At 40.6% G+C, this 21,607-nt stretch overlaps 1 protein-coding gene and 1 pseudogene across 2 annotated transcripts; both read left to right on the forward strand.

Annotated features, from left to right (window-relative positions):
* The first annotated feature begins 7,666 nt into the window (after window positions 1-7,666).
* On the forward strand, window positions 7,667-13,162 carry nherf4b (NHERF family PDZ scaffold protein 4b). Of its 2 annotated transcripts, none has more exons than XM_061802782.1 (11): window positions 7,667-7,792; window positions 8,998-9,025; window positions 9,515-9,573; window positions 9,654-9,859; window positions 9,985-10,189; window positions 10,285-10,421; window positions 11,601-11,805; window positions 11,878-12,074; window positions 12,170-12,373; window positions 12,438-12,647; window positions 12,749-13,162. In XM_061802782.1, the coding sequence occupies exons 1-11, from the start codon at window positions 7,777-7,779 to the stop codon at window positions 12,776-12,778; spliced, it is 1,497 nt and encodes a 498-aa protein (XP_061658766.1). In that variant the 5' UTR covers window positions 7,667-7,776; the 3' UTR covers window positions 12,779-13,162. The 2 variants fall into 2 exon arrangements, with proteins under 2 accessions (XP_061658766.1, XP_061658767.1); XM_061802783.1 differs by having other exon boundaries at window positions 7,750-7,792; window positions 8,975-9,025.
* Window positions 13,163-17,077: 3,915 nt separating this feature from the next.
* LOC133491506 (polyubiquitin-like) lies at window positions 17,078-21,342 on the forward strand (annotated as a pseudogene).
* Window positions 21,343-21,607: the final 265 nt, after the last annotated feature.

A 21,607-nucleotide genomic window follows, 5' to 3' on the forward strand; every position in this document is an offset into this window, starting at 1 on the left:
TTAACTTTGGTAAGTCTTGAAGATGTCTTGTATGAAACAAAAGACATTTATAGATTTAGATTTATTTTAATTATGCAACAAACTATGAGATGCATATCATTGTATCAAAAGTGCTCTATAAATAAAGTTTAATTTGAATTGTTGCACCTTGCTCCTTGGTTGTAAACAACTGAGCTTTTCAGGGATGCTCCTTTCATACTCAAACATGACATTTACCTGTTTCCAATTAACCTGTCCACCTATAGCTTTTTCCAAGCTGTTTTTTTTTTCATTTTTGTTTTTAGCATTGCTAGCTTTCATGTCCTTTGTTGTCCCGATCTCAGCTTTTTTTTTAAACATGCTGCTTGCATTAAATCCAAAAGGAGCAAATATCTGCAAAACAAACAAACAATAACATGCGTGACTTTGAAAACTAAAAACCGTGTGTGTAGTATATACAATTGAAAATGGGTTAAAAATCATACACAAGTCATTGTATTCTATTTTTATTCAAGTTTCATACAACATCCCATTTTCATTCTCATTGGCATTAAGGTTTGTAATCAAATCACCAGTTTAGGTTGATTCAGTGTAGTATGTTGGCCACAGTGAGTACCCGAGTTTACAGTTCCTCTTTTAACATCCACAATTTCTTTGTCCAGAGGATGTCACACTTATTGCTCAATTCAAAACAAACTGCTGTGTAAGCAAAATAACATTTTTTGCAGATTTGTTCTTTCTTTTCTTGTTTTCCTGCTGATATAGCATATATGTACATATACATATATGTACAACAATAGTTGTAATTCAGTAATATATATATGTATATATATATATGTAATGTCCTTTTGTTTTTACATATTCCACAATTTGGCAGTGTACATTGTAAATCATTCCATTTTGTCCAGTTTTATACTAGTTCCTGAAAAATGATGCACAAGGATTCTACACGTAAGATATTCTTTATTCACACAAAGACCTGTATGAATGAAATGAAAACACTTATTGCTGATAAAACATTTGAAACTTTTATTATTCACGTGCATGTAGGCTTGCAAACCTGCAGCTAATGATTACTTTAATAATCGATGAATCTGGTTATATATATATATATATATATATATATATATATATATATATATATAAATACAGTGAAGAAAATAAGTACTTGAACACCCTGCTATATTACAAGTTCTCCCACTTAGAAATAGTGGAGGGATCTGAAATTTTCATTGTAGGTGCATCCCCACTCTGAGAGGGATAATCTAAAAAGAAAAATCCAGAAATCACAATGTCTGATTTTTTTAACGATTTGTTTGTTCCAGCTGCAAATAAGTATTTGAACGCCTGAGAAAACCAATGTTAATATTTGTTACAGTAGCCTTAGTTTGCAATTACAGACGTCAAACGTTTCCTGTAGTTGTTCAGTAAGTTTGCACACACTGCAGTAGGGATTTTGGCCCACTCCTCCTCGCAGATTTTTGCTAGATCAGACAGGTTTGGGTATGGAGACTGGCTAGGCCACGCCAGAACCTTGTTATGCTTCTTACAGCGACACTCCTTGGTTTTCCTGGCTGTGTGCATCGGGTCGTCATGTTGAAAGACCCAGCCACGACCCATCTTCAATGCTCTGACTGAGGGCAAGAGGATGTTCCCCAAAATCTCACAATAGATGGTCGTGGTCATCCTCTCCTTAATACAATGGAGTCGTCTTGTCCCATGTGCAGAAAAACACCCCCAAAGCATGATGCTACCACCCCCACGCTTCACAGTAGGGATGGTGTTCTTGGGAAGGAACTCATCATTCGTCTTCCTCCAAACACGGTTAGTGGAATTATGACCAAAAAGTTCCATCTTGGTCTCAACTGACCACAAAACCTTCTCCCATGACTCCTTTGTATAATCCAAATGGTCATTGGCAAACTTAAGACGGGCCTTGAAATGTGTTGGTTTAAGCAGGGGAACCTTCCATGCCATGCATGATTTCAAACCATGACATCTTAGTGTATTACCAACAGTCACCTTGGACACGGTGGTCTCAGCTCGTTTCCGGTCATTGACCAAGTCCTGTCGTGTAGTCCTGGGCTGATTCCTCACCTTTCTAAGGATCATTGAGACCCCACAATGTGATATCTTGCTTGGGGCTCCACTCTGATTGAGATTGACCGTCGTGTTTAGCATCTTCCATTTTCTAATGATTGCTCCAACAGTGGACCTTTTTTCACCAGGCTGCTTGGCAATTTCTCCGTCGCCCTTTCCAGCCGTGTGGAGTTGTACAATTTTGTCTCTGGTGTCTTTGAACAGCTCTTTGGTCTCGGCCATGTTACAAGTTTGCGTCTTACTGATTGTTTGTGCCGGACAGTTGTCTTTATGCAGCTAACGACCTTACACAGGTGTATCTGATTCAGGAAAATACATGGAGTGGAGGTGGACTTTTAAAGGGGGACTAACAGGTCTTTGAGGCTCAGAATTCTAGCTGATAGACAGGTGTTCATATACTTATTTGCAGATGTATCCACAAATAACTCATACATTGTGATTTCTGGATTTTTCATTTTAGATTAACTCTCACAGTGGACATGCTCCTACGATAAAAATTTCAGACCCCTCCAGGATTTCTGAGTGGGAGATTTTGCAATATAGCAGGGTGTTCAAATACTTATTTTCTTCACTGTATGTCTTTAGGATGTGAGAGGAAGCCGCAGTGCCCAGAGAAAACCAATGCAACGACAGGAAGAACATGCAAAGTCCAAACAGGTGGAGCTGGGATTTGAAACCTGGTGCTCAGAACTGTGAGGCCAACGCGCCAACTCGCAGCACCACCGTTCCGCCAGGACATTATTTTGAAAAGTCTTATTTACTTTTATTCTTGGAGGACAACAAAAATTGGATAGCATTTAGTGTTGAATGGCTGAGATTCAGAGGATTTGGACACATTAGAAATCCATCCATTTTCTTTGCCGCTTATCCTCACATGGGTCACGGGGAGTGCTGGAGCCTATCCCAGCTGTCAACGGGCAGGAGGCGGGGTACACCCTGAACTGGTTGCCAGCCAGTCACAGGGCACATTGAGACAAACAGCCACACTCGCAATCGCACCTCGGGGCAATTTATAGTGTCCAATTAATGTTGCATGTTTTTGCGATGTGGGAGGAAACCGGAGTGCACAGAGAAAACCCATGTAGGCATGGGGAGCACATTCAAATGCCACAGAGGTGGGGCCGGGATCGAACCCGGGTCCTCAGAACTGCGAGGCCAACGCTTTTACCAGCTGACACACCATTCTACCCCACATTATAAATCGATCCTCAAAATAAATGCGGATTAATTTGATAATCAATTTGTTACTGATTAATCAATTTTTGCACATACAGTATGTATACAGTATGTAGTGAACTGTTTTCCAAAACACGAGCCCAATAGGATAAACTCTAGTCAAAATAATGTCATTGTCAATGAGCTGCCATTGCGTGTATTGTGAGATGGGAAGCAAATGACTTGCAGCTGACAGAAAGTCTCTACACATTTTGACTGTTAATTCACTCCGGTGCTTTGGAGAGGATTTAGGTACAGATAGGAGCTCTGTCTTCCTCTGTCCACCCGAGACTGAGAAGGCCTGCCAATTGCATCCGGAAAGCTGTAGCGAAGTCCCATAGACACTCCATTGATTCCTCTTCTCTCTTTCGGTCTCTCTCTACATTTCCTTGAAACAATAGAATAGCTTTGATGAATAACACAAATGGACTTTTCCCAAGTGTCTTTGTTCGAGATATACCGTACACAGTACTAGATCTTCTTAACTGAGAAAAATTAATACATTTTTGTCTGGAAGGCACCTTTATAGTATTGTACTTTGAGATGGCAGAAAACACTAATGAAAGTGTGTTTTTGTAGTTTGATCTCATTAATTCAAGAATCTCTACTGCACCCTTGGAATGCGGAGTTTGCATGATTTTCCAGTCCTCAAACTCTTTATTGCCCAAAGCATTTGCTCAGCTACCTTGCTCGGATACGAATTTAATTTACATCACATTCTGAATCTTAGTTTTGTAATGTAATGTAGTGTAGTGTAGAAAACCTATCCCCAAAACATGTAATATTAACAGTAGATTCAAGATTGTTCATTGGTCTGAATGCAAGCATGAATTGCTGTTTGTCTATACGTGAGCAGGGCATGGTCAGCTGGGATACGCGCAAGCTCAACCCGAACAAATTCCTAATGAGGAAAAGCGCAACAGAACATGGAAGGTTGTTTCAAGAAGCAATTAATTAGTTATCCATTTCTAAGAAACTAATTGACTACTATGCCCATCCCCACTGGGAGGTTTTTGTTAAAGAATAGCAACACCAAAACCTCCCTGGTAAGATATATTTGTAAAGGCCCGCAGGCCACGCATAGGGGGTTTGGGGGCCAACTGGTGCCCACAGATACCATCATGGTGACGCCGCCTCTGAACTGTGGGTTGCATATCACTGCCCAACAGCACGACAGCCTTGTCTTTACTATCCATTAGCATGTGTAGATGGCAAGTCTACAACCATGACCTATTTTACAGTTTTGGAGAAATCAATGTCCATTTTGAAATTGATTGATTTGGAAATTCTATTTGAAATTTAAACATACACAACTACAAATTAACAAAGGCACAATATGATTGTAAATGATGCCAAATAATCCAGTCTCCATATGATCGTTTCACTCTCTATTGACATCCAGGAAATTCTGAGCAGAACCTTTGAACCACCTTGGGAGGATGTTACTAATTGACTATGATAACATACACTTGGGCCTTTGCTCCCTGCATCCGAGTGACTGGTGAAGTTTGATTTGTTGCCATCTAGTGGTCTTTAGTGGCTTCAAGCATGAATTATAACGTTATGAGTTTGGGGTTGGGTTCGAACTGTAAACGCTAAAAAAACAAAACAAAACAAAAAACTGTTGCTACAGTACTTAACTGTGACTGGGGAGAAACCTCTGATTAATTTTTAGATATATGACAAACGATATGACAGAGATATGAAATACGAATATGCAAAGTCCAACATTGGCAACAGTATCACTTTTTTTTTTAAACGAAGACAAATGCAGCCACATTAAAGTGATTTTAATTGAGATTTTTTTGTGTACACACATGAAAGTAAGTTCCCCAGGAAGAGATTATGAATCATGTACAAGATAATTATACTGAACTTTGATGGGTGCAATGACCCACATTTTCAGTATCGCTGACATCTGTTTCATAACACAAATCCAATGTGAGTTCTGCCAACTTAAACCTGTCTGTGGTGCTGTGCATACATTGTGGATTGTTTTCCTCCCTACGCCTTTTGGGTGCACAAAACCCAGCGTGGAAAGCGTGGAAGACAAAACCTCAAATGGTTCTGACAGGGTTGGACAAACTACAATTTGCATTCATTGTTACGGGCGTGAGTTTGATTCCGCCAAGGCCTTTGTCACCGATTCTGTTCATTACTTTCGTGGATAGAATTTCTGGGCACAGCCAAGGTGACCATGGTCATCAGTCAGAAAAGGGTGGCGTACCTTGTCCAGGTCAGGGATGAGGTCCTGACCCAAGCGGAGGAGTTCAAGTTTCTTGTTCACAAGTGAGGGAAGAATGCAATGCAAGATTGACAGGTGGATCGGTGCAGCATCTGCCATAATACAGACTTTGTATCAATCTGTTGTGGTAAAGAAGAACCTTAGCCAAAAGGCGAAGTTCTTCATTTAACGATCAATCTACATTGCTACCCTATCCTATGATCCCAAGCTGTAGGTCATGATCGAAAGAACAAGATCCTGGATACAAGCGGCCAAAATGAGTTTCCTCCGCAGGGATAGGGTGAGATGCTAGGTCATCCGAAGGGGCTCAGAGTAGAGGTGCCGCTCCTCCGTATTGATGAGGTGGCCGAGGCATCTGATTCAGATGCCTCCCTGCCATGTCCCACCGGGAGGAGACGCCGGGGACGACCCAGGACACGCTTGTGAGCCTATGCCTCTTGGCAGGCCTGGGAATGCCTTGGGATCCTGGAAGAGCTGGATCAAGTAGCTGGGGAGACGGAAGCCTTGGATGTCCCTCTTCTAAAGCTACTACCCCTGGAACCTGACCTTGGATAAGTTGTACAATATGGATGGATACTCTGAGAAGTACAAATTATCCCAAAAGTTATTCAATTGTAACAGTGTAACTATAGTTCATCACTGCCGAACTCCAATGGACAATGGTGTGCTTTCTGTTATGCTTGAGCTTCGAGTGAGAAAAGACTAAAAATAATTAATATATAAAACCTGCACACATATTAGTGACTGTATAGATTAGAACATTGGCCGACAAACCTTTTAAAAGGTAACACCACAAAAAATATTCCATGCTGCTGCATTCATTTCCAATAATGAATTAAAATTGCATCAAAGTGTCTTCATGAAAACAATATTAATGTTAAGTCACTGTCTTATGTTGTCACAGTTTGAACATTAACACTGAGGGAACAGTATAAAGAAACCGTACCCAGAAGTTAAATACACGTGAATTGTATTTGGACATTGATTCTTTTGTGTACCACTAGATAACGTTTTCCTCCAAGGGCAGCATTAAGAAAAATGGATGGATTCAAGGTCCACTTTAAAATTGACTCAAGAACCAATCCACAGCGAATATGAAAAGTTGAAACATCCCCGTTAACCAAGATAACTCCTTTCAAAAAGCATTCTCTCATGTCACCTTTTACTTCTATAATGCAACTAAAAATAAAACTATACCTCTGGGAAATAAAAACAAACGACTGGGATCATGTGGGAGCGCAAATGTGCACACCCTCTTAAAACTGATTCCCCCAACTGACTTGTATAGTTTGTAGGTCACGCAAACATGAAAAAGGCTTTGAAATTATTTGTTTTGGTCTCATTTTTTATACAACTAAAACCTGGCCTTTGAACAGGGGTGTGTAGACATTTTTTATCCAGTGTACATCACAGCTTTCTGTTAAAATTGAAAAGCAGGATTTTGTGGTGTCACACTGGCCTGTATTCCATTAAAATAGATCCACCCCTATTGAACATGCAGCACTCCACATTTATAACCAAAATCAGAGCAATCTTTTGTAAGATGACAGGTTTTAAAGCAGTTACTCGAGGATTATTAATATATGTTCACAAGAGGCGGCACGGTGGAGCAACTGGTAAAGCGTTGGCCTCACAGTTCTAAGGTTTCGGGTTCAATCCCGGACCCACCTGTGTGGAGTTTGCATGTTCTCCCCGTGCCTGCGTGGGTTTCCCTTGGGCACTCTGGTTTCCTCCCACATTCCAAAAGCATGCAACATTAATTGGACACCCTAAATTGCCCCAAGATGTGATTGTGAGTGCGGCTGTTTGTGTCGATGTGCCCTGCGATTGGCTGGCAACCAGTTCAGGGTGTACCCCGCCTCCTGCCCGTTGACAGCAGTCCCACGACCCTCGTGAGGATAAGCGGTGAAGAAAATGGATGGATGTTCACAAGACCTTGACACAGAGCAGAAAGTGGAGGAAATCATTTTGCTTTTGAAACAGTTCAAAAGTTGTATGTAAAGTTATTACTTGGCAACATTGAAATGCCTAATGCAATCATGATCATGTGGACTCACAGATAAAGTGATATGCAAAGTCTCATAAGTCTGAAGTGAACTGAAAGCATGTGTGCATGAATTTCACAATGATTAGACATTGCCCCTGCCTGGTGCCCTGGGGGAGGAGCCACAAAGATCAGAATAAATGTTTGGATTTGGATTACTCCCCATGTTTCATCCCCTTCTGTACAGCACAACATGACATCAAGTACAGGTACTACATTTAAAACGTTCTACCATGTTTTTTTTCCACAGCTTTGTGTATCATGTCATTCATGTTGCAAATGTTTGTATAATTAATATTTCAATGCCTTATCTTATCCTCGGGACTTCTTTTTTCGACTGAGTGTTTGAACGGGTAACAACATCCAGATTTTAAATATTGTTTAAACGATAAAATTATATTTTTACAATCTAAATCAACATGGTTTCTCATAGCAGAGCGAGTCCTACTCTGTTGAATACTGTAATCCTAAATAATAATAAAAACTTTATGGTGGGAAAAGCAAACAGTGATCCATTAGTGGCAATTAAGTACCGGTACATTTGCGCCACTGCAGCCAAAATGAGAAGTTGCAAGGTCGAATGCAGTATGTGAAGAATTTCATGTTGCTATATTGTGCTACCTAGTGTTACGTTTATCTTGTCCAACTGGAAAAGAACAGTCAAGGCATTCATTTTGTTACTGTAACACTATGTGAGATAGACTAAATGTCACTGACATTGTTATCAAAAGCTGGGAGATATTAGGGGACATAGGTGACAACAATCATTTGACCACTGTATTTATAAGCAGGATTGTTCCCCTTCTTGGAACATTAACTTGGAGTTGGTTAAAGTTCAGGAGCAAGAAGGGTGCACTTTGAGATCATTTGTTTGATGTAAAGTGTGTTACAAATTCATTAATTGATACCGACTCAGATTTAAAGATACCAAATCAATAATGGAGTTTTTTATGTTACGCGACAACAACAAAAAAAAAAACATCTCCAAATTGTTCTTGCCATGCACGGAGAACAGGTTTATCATTTAATGTGGAAACTACTTTTAAGTGCGCTATAATTTCATTCTTCATTGGAAAGTAGATAAGAATTGGCTCACAATGTCCGTGAAAAGCCATTCCTCTTTGAGAGCAAAGATGAACATAATTCACAGGAAGTTAAACTCTCGTTTATGGTTCCTTGGCTTACTGTATCTCTGCAACCACTCGCTTTACTGCTGATGCCTCCGTGCAGTGGACAGAACCACTGAGATATTCACAGACCTCATAGTTCAAATTCACTTCTACCTGATCTGTAACTGACATTTATTCAACTTTGCATTTGGCTGGACGTTGCGCAAACAAGAAATATTGTTTCAAATATTCACTTAACTGTGTGCTACTAAAACCAAACAGTTGATCTGATCTGTTTTTCCAAGGCTTGGTGGAAATGGAATTCGGGACAAAGTAAGTCTTGCTTTTGTGATAAATTTTTACACCTATTTCCTTACCTTCCAACTTTATTGTAAACAGATAACTATTGCTCCATGAACATCAAAACTCCCAATGAAAAATTATACTGTAAGCAACAAAGTTAGACGTGAAAATATTAGTTTAAACAGTGCTGACAGGGGTTTTGGATAATTATTTTATTCCTGCTCACCACAGCATTTACAATCTCAGAACACTGTAATCTTTAATATGTTGGTACTGAGATAAGAGTGTGTGTTCACAGGTAAACGTTTTATTCTAAAAAAAATGCTTATTGTGACCCTCTACTTAATGGTGATTTTTTTTCACGTTTATGTAAATGACTGAATATTAATTGCTTATAATTCTAACTTCAAGATTGGGTCTACTACAATAACATACATGACATATTTGGACTGCATGTACACATTAATCCAATAGTTTGTCAAACTAAAGTGGTCTGGTCTCCAATCTCTTTCCATGAAGGAAATTTACATTTAATCCTAAAGAGGGAATTGACAATCCACTGATGGTCATCACAGAAGGTATCTGCTTCAGAGCTTCTAATCATCCACCATAGAACACACCATTAAAGCCCCGTTCAATGGTATTTCCTCTCCTCCAGAGTCGACACCAAGACCACATCTCTGTGTTCTTAAAAAGGAGAAAGGGGAGACCTATGGATTTCACCTGAGAGTAGAATGGGTGAAACAAGGTCACATTATCAGAAATGTGGTGTCTGGAGGGGTTGCAGGGCGTTGTGGACTTGAAGATGGAGACAGGCTTCTCGAGGTCAACAACGTCTATGTAGTGGATGCTTCTCACCAGGAGGTAAACCAGTTGTGTCTTACATTTATTCTGTCTCTTATTTATGTGTTTATATTTATACCTGAGAGAAGGCTTTTGTGAATGCCGTGGTTATTTCCCATGCTGAAATAATAATCCTTTTGCATCAGGTGGCCAGGAGAATAAAGCAAAGTGGACAGCACCTATGCTTATTGGTTCTTGATGGGGAGGCATTTGACAAAGCAGTCGCCAAGAAGCAGGACCTTCGGGATCTTGTCAAAGCATATAAGAGCGAAAACTTGAAACCACCAAGACTATGTCACATTACCAGAGATCCTATCTTGGGTCTGGGTATTAACTTCACACCTATTGGAGGTAACGCCATTCTTGGCATTCAGATGGCCAGTGTGGGAGTAAAGAGTGTGCAGGATTACTTTTTTTTTTTCCAAATTTGTCCATTTACTATTTAGCTGAAAAGGGTTGCTTCGCTGTCAACCTGGTACAAGGAGGAGCAGCTGAAAAGGCCGGTGTACGTAAAGGGGATCGGCTGGTGTGGATGAATGGAGCCGTGGTTTCCGATCTCACACACTCTGCACTCAGCAGGATGGTATGAGCCACTTGATTAATACATAAAATCAAATTATAGACATATTTGGATAATGACAATATTTACGAGTATTTCCTCCCTGTATATGTTTTGCCAGGCCTTCAGGGCAGCCACCTATCCTTGCTGATTGTTTGTGGGATTTACTGCCTTCCCCTTTGTCTTTAGTAAGTGAAAGTCATTTGTGTTTTGTTGAGATCATGTCTTTTGACTTGGCCATTGAGGAAGGAAATCTCACTGTCATTTTGGTTTTGTAGCATTTTTCTGAACATGAGCCATATGTAGACTTTTTTTTTTTTACATATTACCGCAGTCACAACATTAGTGGGTCCGTGCCATGGGTAGCCATACTGTATGTGCTAATGCTCGAACAGCAAGACCTTTGACACATGTCGTGTGCTGTGGATGATTTCATTCTCCACTTGACCTTGGTTCCATCTGATTCAGAATGTAATTCCAAACCACTGGAGACTTTTATTTTTTCAAAGTTTGGATTTCCCATTTTTGAACGTTACGAGTGGTATGAAGCTGGTTGAAAACCCTCAGTAATAACATTTATTAAGGCCTCTCTAGATTTTCTGTTAATTAGTAGAGCTTCTCCAGTGCATTCTTAATTTCTTGATACAATGAATTTTTCTTCAAGAATCACTCATCAAAAAAACAATTTTGTTAGCATCCATTTTAGTTGCTCTCTGTCGTGGGTAAGAGGAGGAATTTGAAGTGTTCAATGGTCAAAATCACTCACTTGATCTCAACCCAATAGAACATGCTTGTTAAATACTGAAGACAAAAGTGGATGCAGCAATCCAAGGAAGCTGCAGTGAGGGTCTGGTAAAAAATCTGCAGGAGCAAAATGTGAATTTGGTGATGTCTAATATCTTGAGATGTCTGGTAGCCATTGAGTGCAAATTCTCTTCATAGAAGAATAAACTTAATTTGCCTTATCCAAATACTCTTGACTCCCTTCAATTTGCATAAAATGGCAAACAAACCAAATCTAACCACTAAAATTAAAGGTCAAAGTCCACACTACAATTACATCTTGGTTTTATTTTGAAAACATTTTGATGGCATGTGAAGTAAAATCACAACAAATGTTATTCTTCAAATACTTTTGGACTTAACTATACGAACAAGATGTCGTTTTACAATGATTCAACTTAATATATAACTTTGCTGTAGATGAAAAAATGCTGCAAATACATCACCATCCTGGTGATTGACAGCGAGAGTGAGAAGAAATACACTCAACTAAGGATGCCTATACTCCCTACTATGGCAGTCCCACAAAACCTGCCCTATAGATCAAGAAAAATAGATCTGGATTTGGCACCCGAGGGCTATGGTTTCCACCTTTGCTTTGAGAAGGCACCATCAGGACGTACAGGTCAGGGTTCAAAATGTGCGCTCAACATAGGTATTACATTTTGGTCTTTAATGGTGAAGTCGTATGCTACAGCTCATGTGCTGCGGAACGTGGACACTGGCAGTCCTGCAGAGAGGGCTGGGGTGCGGGATGGCGATGTCCTGCTGGAGGTCAATGGAGAGTCTGTGGAGTTGCTGGACCATGATGAGATTGTGAGAAGAGTGAGAGAGAATGACCAACATGTCTCACTTACCACAATTATTCCACAGGGCCACGAGTTTTACACACAGGTTGGTGTCAGTTTGCATTCTGCTTCAATGTTTGAATCACGGCTGGTAATCGCAGTAAAACTCCATAAGGTTTTTGGTCCAATGTTTTTTTTCAGTTAGGTCTGTCACCTCTCCTCTTCTGTGAGGATGATGCCGTTAAGATGGAAAGCTGCGAACGAATCTGTGCAACACAACATTGTCGACAAAATGATAGTGTATGTTCATCCAAGTCCAGACTGTGTTTTCTTCAAAAAGGCCCCTTGGGGTTCGGCTTCAACCTTGGCTGTATGCCACAGTGTCCTGGAACCTTCATCAGTGAAGTAGGGTAAAAATATTACCTTTCAATTAGACTCCACATGAGGATAACATGATTCTCTTGTTCAGGTAGCCCCAGGAAGTCCGGGGAAGAACGCAGGACTAACAATGGGTGATATAGTGATCGAAGTTAATGGGCAAAATGTGGAGGATAAATCCCTGGAAGATGTGATAATGCTTATAAAGGAAGGTGGACCATGTCTTTCCTTACTTGTTAAGGATAAGGAGGACTACGACAACTTGAGAAAGACTGACTTACTTGATATCAGCAACAATGAGGTGACAAAATATTTCAGATACGTAGAAATTATAAAAATTCTTACTCACTGGTTAGCTACAAAATCTGTTGCATTGACGTCACATTTGCTTATTCTCAATAGGGTGAAGAAACAGAGGTTTCACGCTTGTGAAATGACTCAAATTGCCATGGCAACACTCCATGCTGTACTCCTGATGGCACTTCAAACTGTACCTTCACTCCACAATTTCAATGGTGTTAAAATGACCAGGATCATCCAATTGAAGGGTTGCCATCCAATGCACATAAAATACAGAAAACATTCAAATATTTTGTCAATTGTACCATGTTAGTGATTTAAACTGGATTTAATTCTGTTTGGATTAAAGTACCATCAACTTTCGAACTTGTGTTCATCATCTACAGAGTTAATAGAATAAGTATATCCATAAATACCACTGTACATACACTTCACAAGACATCAATATCAAAAGTAAAAGAAAGAAATGTCTGATTATCTGTACAACTGCAATTAAAAATGGATTTATGAAATCAACCTCGAGTATGTAGAAATTTAACTTTGAAATGATCTTTCAAGATAACAATATAATGTAATTAGACATGCAACTCGAAGCCTTTGCCTTTATTTGCAAAGGGCCAAGCGTCATCTATTGTTAGGCAGGACGTTGGCAGGCCAAATAGAGAATAAGCACTTTATGCCCTGGAGAAAATAACATCCTCGCCAATTGACAACCTCGAGTGAATTTTCCCCATAAGTACTATTTGAGCAGTTGTGGGATGTGTACTTAAGTAGATTTTTCACGTTTCTGTACTTGTGTACTTATTTTCTTCTGACAACTTTTTCATTTTAATCTCTTATTTGAAAAGTCATTTTCATTTCATACTTTGCAACCTTTTTTTTTTTTTTTCAACCTCTGGAGGTAAGGGCACCAAAAAGAAAAAATACATAGTTTTCTTATGATGTCACACACCTTTTGGACATCGACACAAGACTCCACGTTGGCGGTCGGCAGATTATTTTTTGCCAGTATTTAATGGGATGTTTTAAAGATACATTTGATAATCATTAACAAAGTTAATTACTGTGTGCAGTATAGCTACACCAGTACAGGTGTGAGGGACAAAATCTTATTTTACTATTTATCAGCACTAATTTTGAGTCAGGGTGAGAAGACTGCACATTTGTCTAGGAATAACAAGAGAATGTGGTTTTCCCAAATCTCAAACAGGCTACATAACTATCTTACATCAGTTTTTGTTCTGAATAATGGTAATGTTACATGTTTTGCCAATCTGAAACGGCAGTTGGCAGAGTGGTACCATGCAGTAGTTTCACATCCAGCTAGTTCCATGATCAACAGATCAATAAAATATTGCTATAATAGGGGAATAACTACGCATAACCTGTCTCACCTGTCAGTGTGCAAAAGTAAATACTTTATTTGCAAAGCAACAAAGGATCAAATGAACAGTTTATGTAACAAAGACTATTAGTATTTGAGGACACTAAACAGTTTCTTAGGGACAGGGTTTAGCCCCCTCTGGGTAATATGAATGTCTTGGTTGTATGTTGAAGCCCAATAAATGAAAATTAGCAATTGCTTCCCAGCTTCTGCATCCTCATGATACTAACAGGTAAGCATGTATAGGACGTACAATTAATCTGATTTCATTAAATGATGGCTTTGAAAGGGATAGAACCTTTTTCTTTTTGGATTTCAATGACTAAGTAATTTCCCGGAAAAACATCATTCTCATAAGATTACAACATTTGTTTTTTTGTTTCTCCCCTCCCATATTTTGTGCATTACAGAAGAGGACTGACACAAACATGTTTGTCAAACAGTGAATGAAACTACCGGTTTGCACAGGATTAAATGATTTTTTTTCCTCCTTCACGAAGTCACCTGATTAAGATATTCAATGGTATGCAGTCTGGTGTGTGGTGCTGTCATGGTCTTCAGCACACATAGCCACAAAAATGACTAATGTATATGATCTGCAAACTGCATTAGCATGCAACCAGTGGCTGATTAAAAAGCATGACTGAAAATTGATTCCTGCCTTGCTCGATGACAATTAAAAAAACACTTTATGATTCGTCCCACTTTGGGACAGTAATTCCACTGTCATAAAAGTACATATCACTGCTAGGTTAGATAATGCATTTTAGTCAACTTTATGGCCCCAATTAAATTCATTCACCTAGCACACACACAGCTACCAAAATGATCATGTATTGTTTTTCTGACAAGGAAGTAACACCCAATTATTTAAATACCATGAAACATGAATAATAATGCTACTGGATTTAAATCTGTAAATCGGCTCACTTTGTAGATTCTGGATGACAGGATATTTGTTGGCGTGACTGCAGCACTGTTGATTGAAGTCATCCATGTCCCCGGACATGACAAAGGCTCCTCCTAGAGCACACCTGAAAGGAAAATCCAGATTAGAAAATATTGTAGTCATCCATTATAACAGAAGCTCCTAATCGTCATATATTACCTCATAATGGCCCAAGAGCCCTTCGAGTACATCAGTGGCCTGCAGTGGAGATGGTTGGTCAGTCACATCCGATGTTATCACATTGAAGATGTCAACATCTCTGATAAACACAAAGGCGTTACTGCTTTGAAAGATAGAAAGGGAAACCTGTGAAAATAATTTTAAAATGTCTTTACTCTGCAATGTACGTGACCTCATAGCTTTGAGTTGTGATTGATGGCTGATCAGAGACGCTACCAGTGAGCAGTACTTTTTCAGATCCAGTTTGAAAGTTTGGAAAGTTTTAATTCCTACACAACAGCAAGTCTGTTTGTGGCTCTTTAATAAATTTAAAAGACAATTTAAATGACAGAAAGCTCTTGAATTCTTCAACCTTTTTTGGAGTTTAAAATTGTTTTTTTTTTTTTAGTCTTGGCATTGTCATGCTCTCGGCTTTCCTCGCTCTTGGCTTGGTCTGTACAGTATTTTAAATACAGGTAGTCTTGAGCATAATACGAGCACACCAGTACTTCTTCCACTTAACTTTACTCAACAGGTTTATTCTGGACTTATCAGACCTTTATCGTAAATTCATGATCAAATGCACCCAGATATATTTTTTAAGGCTACTAGTTTGACAAAGGCTCCTCCTAGAGCACACCTGGATGGAAAATCCAAATTAGAAAATATTGTCGTCAGCCACATTATAACAGAAGCTCCTAATCCTCATATATTACCTCATAACAGGCCAACAACCCTTCCAGTAGATCAGTGGCCTGCAGTGGAAAGATGGTTAGTCAGGCACATCCGATATTATCACATTGAAGATGTCAACATCTGTGATAAAAATTTTTTTTTTACTTGATGGATGTTGTGAGGGAGGACATGAGGACAGTGGGTGTTAAGAGAGGATGCACGAGATAGACTTAGATGGAAAAAGATGACACGCTGTGGCGACCCCTAACGGGACAACTCGAAAAAAAAAAAGTTTACTCTACTTTGGCAGTGAGGAAATACTCCAATTATAAATAGGCTGGTATTAAAAAACAGCATTGAGTTAGAATTTTTACCTTTGTCCCTCCTTTTAAATATTGACTGTGCTTAGCCAACTCCAAGATAGTTGTTAGATGACATTTAATTTTCTTTTGGTTGACGCAGGGCAATAATTTGAAAGTTCAGAATTGTTTAGTTGCCCATTTCAAGAAATTTGCCAAGTAAATAACTTGAAATATAGTAATCGATGGATTCTTTATGCACTCGGGTGGCTCTTTAAACAGTAGATATTTGCACAATTAAGTATAGATAATAACTTAATTGGGCAGGCAGTGTCCTGTGAATGTCACAATCAATTAATCAATCAACCAATAAATCAATCAACCAATCAATCAATAAGAAGCTATTGTTTTCCCGTGCCACTTATCCTCATGAGGGGCACCACCATAAACCCGATACTAAAAACCTTGCATGAACAATCAATAAGGAACAAACTGCACCTTAATAGATGTTTTAGATTGGACACTGAATAAAAAGCGAGGGAGACACGTTGCACCAGCTGGAAAGCGTTGGCCTCGCAGTTCTGACCACCCGGGTTCGATCCCGGTCCGCCTGTGTGGAGTTTGCAGATTCTCCCTGTGCCTGCGGGTTTTTTTTTCCCCCGGGCACTCCGGTTACCACCCACATCCCAAAAACATGCACCCGTCGGTGTGATTGCGAGTGCGGCTGTTTGTCTCTTTGTGCCCTGCGATTGGCTGGCAACAGGTTCAGGGTGTACCCCGCCTCCTGCCCGTTGACAGCTGGGATAGGCTCCGGCACTCCCCGTGACCCTTGTGAGGAAAAGCGGCTCAGAAAACGGATGGATGAATTATAAGATAACTGGAGCGTACAACGTGACAAGATGACGCCGCCTCTCTCTTTCGCTTGACTGCCCTTGGATCAAACACCAAAGCTTCCGTTCGTTGTTGTTCAAGTTTTGTGACGGTTGTAGTGACGAACGTATAAAATACCGACACATGCGCACCAAGGACGCTGTCGCCGACTGTCAGGAAGAGAAAACGCACGAACTGAGTTACGTGAGGGCAAATTGCAGCAATTCTTGTTTGTAAGTGCGCTCCGCTCATATTTATTGCACGTACATTATAATCCCACTCCAAAAAAAACAACCCCCCCCCAAAAAAAAAAAACAAAACCCTCGATATATAACTTGGCATGGCTGTGATCCAATAATGAGAAGTTGTCTCAAATATGAAAGCAGCAATTGAAAGACAGTTACTGTTGTGGGTAAATATGCGTAGCTTCGTTGTTAACAGTACTTGCCCATGTTTTTATATACGCATACACTAGACAACTTTGGATACATTCATTTTTCTTGAATGGTCAGCGCAAAAGTGACTCACTGAACATAAAAGGGGAAAAAGTGATTTATGTACCATATAACGCCTCATTTTTCTTTAAAGTCACGCGCCAGCATAATTAAGTGCATCTATTCATAAAGCTATATTCATTTACATTCTTTGCCTCTGTCAATGGTTTTCCCTGTGTATGAATGGGGGCATACAACAAAACATACCTTCCTTGCAATGTAGTGTTTTACTTATTATACATAATAAAGTTTTCGGTCAGACTTAATTATACAATCGTATACAATTACACACTACATGTACACTATGATCAGATTGATAGGACGAACACTATTGTAAATATTTATTAGCCGACAAGTCTCTTCAACCATTTCAGATGATACCAATATCGTCGGGCACCAGGTGGACGTACGCCTTCCTCTCGCCATACGGCCTGGTAGTATGTTGACTTTGGATATGTCGATGTCGTACAGTTTCCTCAGGGCACGTTTGATCTGGTTCTTGTTGGTTTTGAACACGTAGATGCTGTAGCTCTCCTTTCTTCCCCTCATTCTATTGCCCTTGCCGGGCTTGCTGGTGGTGTTGGGCTATACTTTTGCTGGCGACCCCAATCAGTCCCCCCTTCCCGTTAACTTTGGTTTCATCACGAGAACATTTCAACTAGCACCCCCCAACCCCTGTCATTGATTGGATCACATCTGATTCTTAAGGGAGCCCACGTACCACTGGTGGTAGAGAACCATATTTTGAGATTATTACCTGTAAAGTTATTGTTAATTGTGCTTTGCTTTGTTTAGGGAAGGTGCTTGAATAACAGTTTTTGTTCTTTTCAGGTGCAAATATGCAAATCTTTGTAAAGACCATTACTGGAAAGACAATTCCTCTCAAGGTTGAGGTCACTGACACCATTACAAATTTGAAGAACAAAATCCAGGACAGGGAAGGTGTACCCCCACATGTGCAAAATCTGATGTTTGCTGGCAAACAACTGGACGATGGCCACACACTCTTTGACTATGACATTCAGGAGGAGTCCACCCTCCAAAATGTTCTGTTCCTGCGAGGTGGCATGCAGGTTTTTGTGAAGACCCTGACTGGTAAAACTGTAGCTATTGAAGTTAAGGCTAGTGATACTGTAGAAAATGTGAAAGTCAAAATCCAGGAGAAGGAAGGTATTCCCAATGATCAGCAGAGGCTTGTTTTTGCTGGCAAACAGCTGGTAGATGGCCACACCATCTCTGACTACAACATTCAGACAGAGTCTACCCTCCATCTTGTCCTCCGGCTTCAAGGTGGGATGCAGATCTTTGTGAAGACCCTCACTGGCAAGACCATTACCCTTGAGGTTGAGGGCAGTGATACTGTTGAGGATATCAAAGCCAAAATCCAGGACAAGGAAGGCATTCCCCCTGATCAGCAGAGGCTCATCTTTGCTGGAAAACAGCTTGAAGATGGCCGCACTCTCTCTGATTATAGCATTCAGAAAGAGTCTACTCTCCATCTTGTTCTACGTCTGCGAGGTGGAATGCAAATCTTTGTGAAGACCCTGACTGGCAAGACAATCACTCTTGAGGTTGAGGGCAGTGACGCTGTTGAGAATCTGAAGGCCAAAATCCAAGACAAGGAAGGCATTCCTCCTGATCAACAGAGGTTAATCTTCGCTGGCAAACAATTGGAAGATGGCCGCACCCTCTCTGACTACAACATCCAGAAGGAGTCCACCCTGCACCTTGTCCTGCGTCTCAGAGGAGGCATCCAGGTCTTTGTGAAGACCCTGACTGGCAAGACCATCACTCTTGAGGTTGAGGGCAGTGACACAGTTGAGAATGTGAAGGCCAAAATCCAAGACAAGGAAGGCATTCCTCCTGATCAACAGAGGTTGATCTTCGCTGGCAAACAATTGGAAGATGGCCGCACTCTTTCTGATTATAGCATTCAGAAAGAGTCTACTCTCCATCTTGTCCTACGTCTGCGAGGTGGAATGCAAATCTTTGTGAAGACCCTCACTGGCAAGACAATCACTCTTGAGGTTGAGGGCAGTGACACTGTTGAGAATGTGAAGGCCAAAATCCAAGACAAGGAAGGTATTCCTCCTGATCAACAGAGGTTGATCTTCGCTGGCAAACAATTGGAAGATGGCCGCACCCTCTCTGACTACAACATCCAGAAGGAGTCCACCCTGCACCTTGTCCTGCGTCTCAGAGGAGGCATGCAGATCTTTGTGAAGACCCTGACTGGCAAGACCATCACTCTGGAGGTTGAGGGCAGTGACACAGTTGAGAATGTGAAGGCCAAAATCCAAGACAAGGAAGGCATTCCTCCTGATCAACAGAGGTTGATCTTCGCTGGCAAACAATTGGAAGATGGCCGCACCCTCTCTGACTACAACATCCAGAAGGAGTCCACCCTGCACCTTGTCCTGCGTCTCAGAGGAGGCATGCAGATCTTTGTGAAGACCCTGACTGGCAAGACCATCACTCTGGAGGTTGAGGGCAGTGACACTGTTGAGACTGTGAAGGCCAAAATCCAGGACAAGGAAGGCATTCCCCCTGATCAGCAGAGATTGGTCTTTATTGGTAAGCAACTAGAAAATGGCCGCACTTTATCAGACTACAACATCCAGAAGGAGTCTACCCTTCACCTTGTTCTGCGTCTCAGAGGTGGCATGCAGATCTTTGTGAAGAGCCTCACAGGCAAGACTATCACCCTGGAGTTAGAGATTGGTGACAGTGTTGAGAATGTGAAGTCCCAAAGTCTGATCTTTACTGGAAAACAGCTTGAAGATGGCCATACCTTCTCTGACTACAGCATCCAGAAAGAGTCCACTCTCCATTTTGTCCTGCATCAGCCAGGTGACATTCAGAGCTTTAAAAAGACCCTAACTCGCAAGAATATCAGTGTCATGTTTCAGGGCACTGATACCAATGATAATATCAAAACCATATTCCATGACATGGAAGGTATTTCTCCTGACCAACAAAGGCTGATCATTCCACCCAACAGCTCACAGGTAGCTGGCTGCTCTCAGACTACAACATCAATGAGCCAACTAGCCTTGATCTTGACCTACGTCTTAGAGGTGGCATGCAGATGTTTGTGAATACCCTCACTGGCAAGATCATTACACTTGAGGTTGAGGCCACTGATACAATTAAGAATGTCAAGACCAAAATTCAGCACAAAGAAGGCATTAGACCTGACCAACAAAGGATTATTTTTGCTGGCAAGCAGATGGAGGACAGTTTCAGCCTTTCTGACTATAACATCCAGAAAGACTACACTGTTCATCTAGTCCTGCGTCTTCAAGTTGGCGTGAAGAACTTTCGAAAGACGCTCACTGGCAAGACCATGACCCTTAAGGTTTAGAATGTCAAAGCCAAAATCCAGGAAAAGTAAGGTATTCCCCATATTCAGCAGAGGTTGATAATTGGGGAAACAATTATAAGATGGGCCCACCGCCTTTGACTAAAAAATCTAGAAAGGGTCAACCGTCCATCTTGTCCAGCGTCTGAGAGGTGGGTGCTAAAGCAACTAGGATTTCCATTGTTAAAACCTCTCAAGCCAATATCTATAACTTGCTAAATCTGATTGAATAAAAGATTAAATTCCCTGAATGTCACATTTATTGGTTGTTTTTAGGAGTTGCGATTTGCCCATTACTGTAGTATCTGCCTGACACACTGTAGGTTCAACTCCCACGTAGTGACAGTGAATTTGAGTGAATGACGGTGAGTTTGAATGAATAGCTGTGCATGTGCCCTGTGACTCGTGACCAGTTTATGGGGTATAGTCTCCCTTTTGCCTGAAGTCAGTTGGGATCGGCTAGCACCCTGTGAACAGTGCAGCATTATCACGAACTGGGAATCTTTAAATTTAGAACATGGCTGGTACACAACAACAAACATTTCCACCAAGTAGACTTGTACATGGGTTTGACGTTAGTGACTGGGATTAATTTACTATTCAGACCAAAAATATAAATGCATCAATTTATGCTTTAAAAAAACACAGACAACCATAGAAGCTTTATGTTGCTGTCATGACCGATGGAACAGCTTATAAAGAAATTAATGATTTCATGTACTTTTTTAATGGATAGGTTTCCAATTATGCCTTGAGTGTCATAGAGGTGA

The sequence above is a fragment of the Syngnathoides biaculeatus genome, chromosome 18 (genome assembly GCF_019802595.1).
Source record: "Syngnathoides biaculeatus isolate LvHL_M chromosome 18, ASM1980259v1, whole genome shotgun sequence".
Taxonomy (NCBI): Eukaryota; Metazoa; Chordata; class Actinopteri; order Syngnathiformes; family Syngnathidae; genus Syngnathoides; species Syngnathoides biaculeatus.

Bases quoted from the DNA above. Each gene is read 5' to 3' on its own strand.
- nherf4b (XM_061802782.1), top strand. The intron at 9,860-9,984 runs GTAAACCAGTTG...CTTTTGCATCAG, and splicing joins TGGATGCTTCTCACCAGGAG to GTGGCCAGGAGAATAAAGCA. The intron at 12,648-12,748 runs GTGACAAAATAT...TATTCTCAATAG, and splicing joins TTGATATCAGCAACAATGAG to GGTGAAGAAACAGAGGTTTC.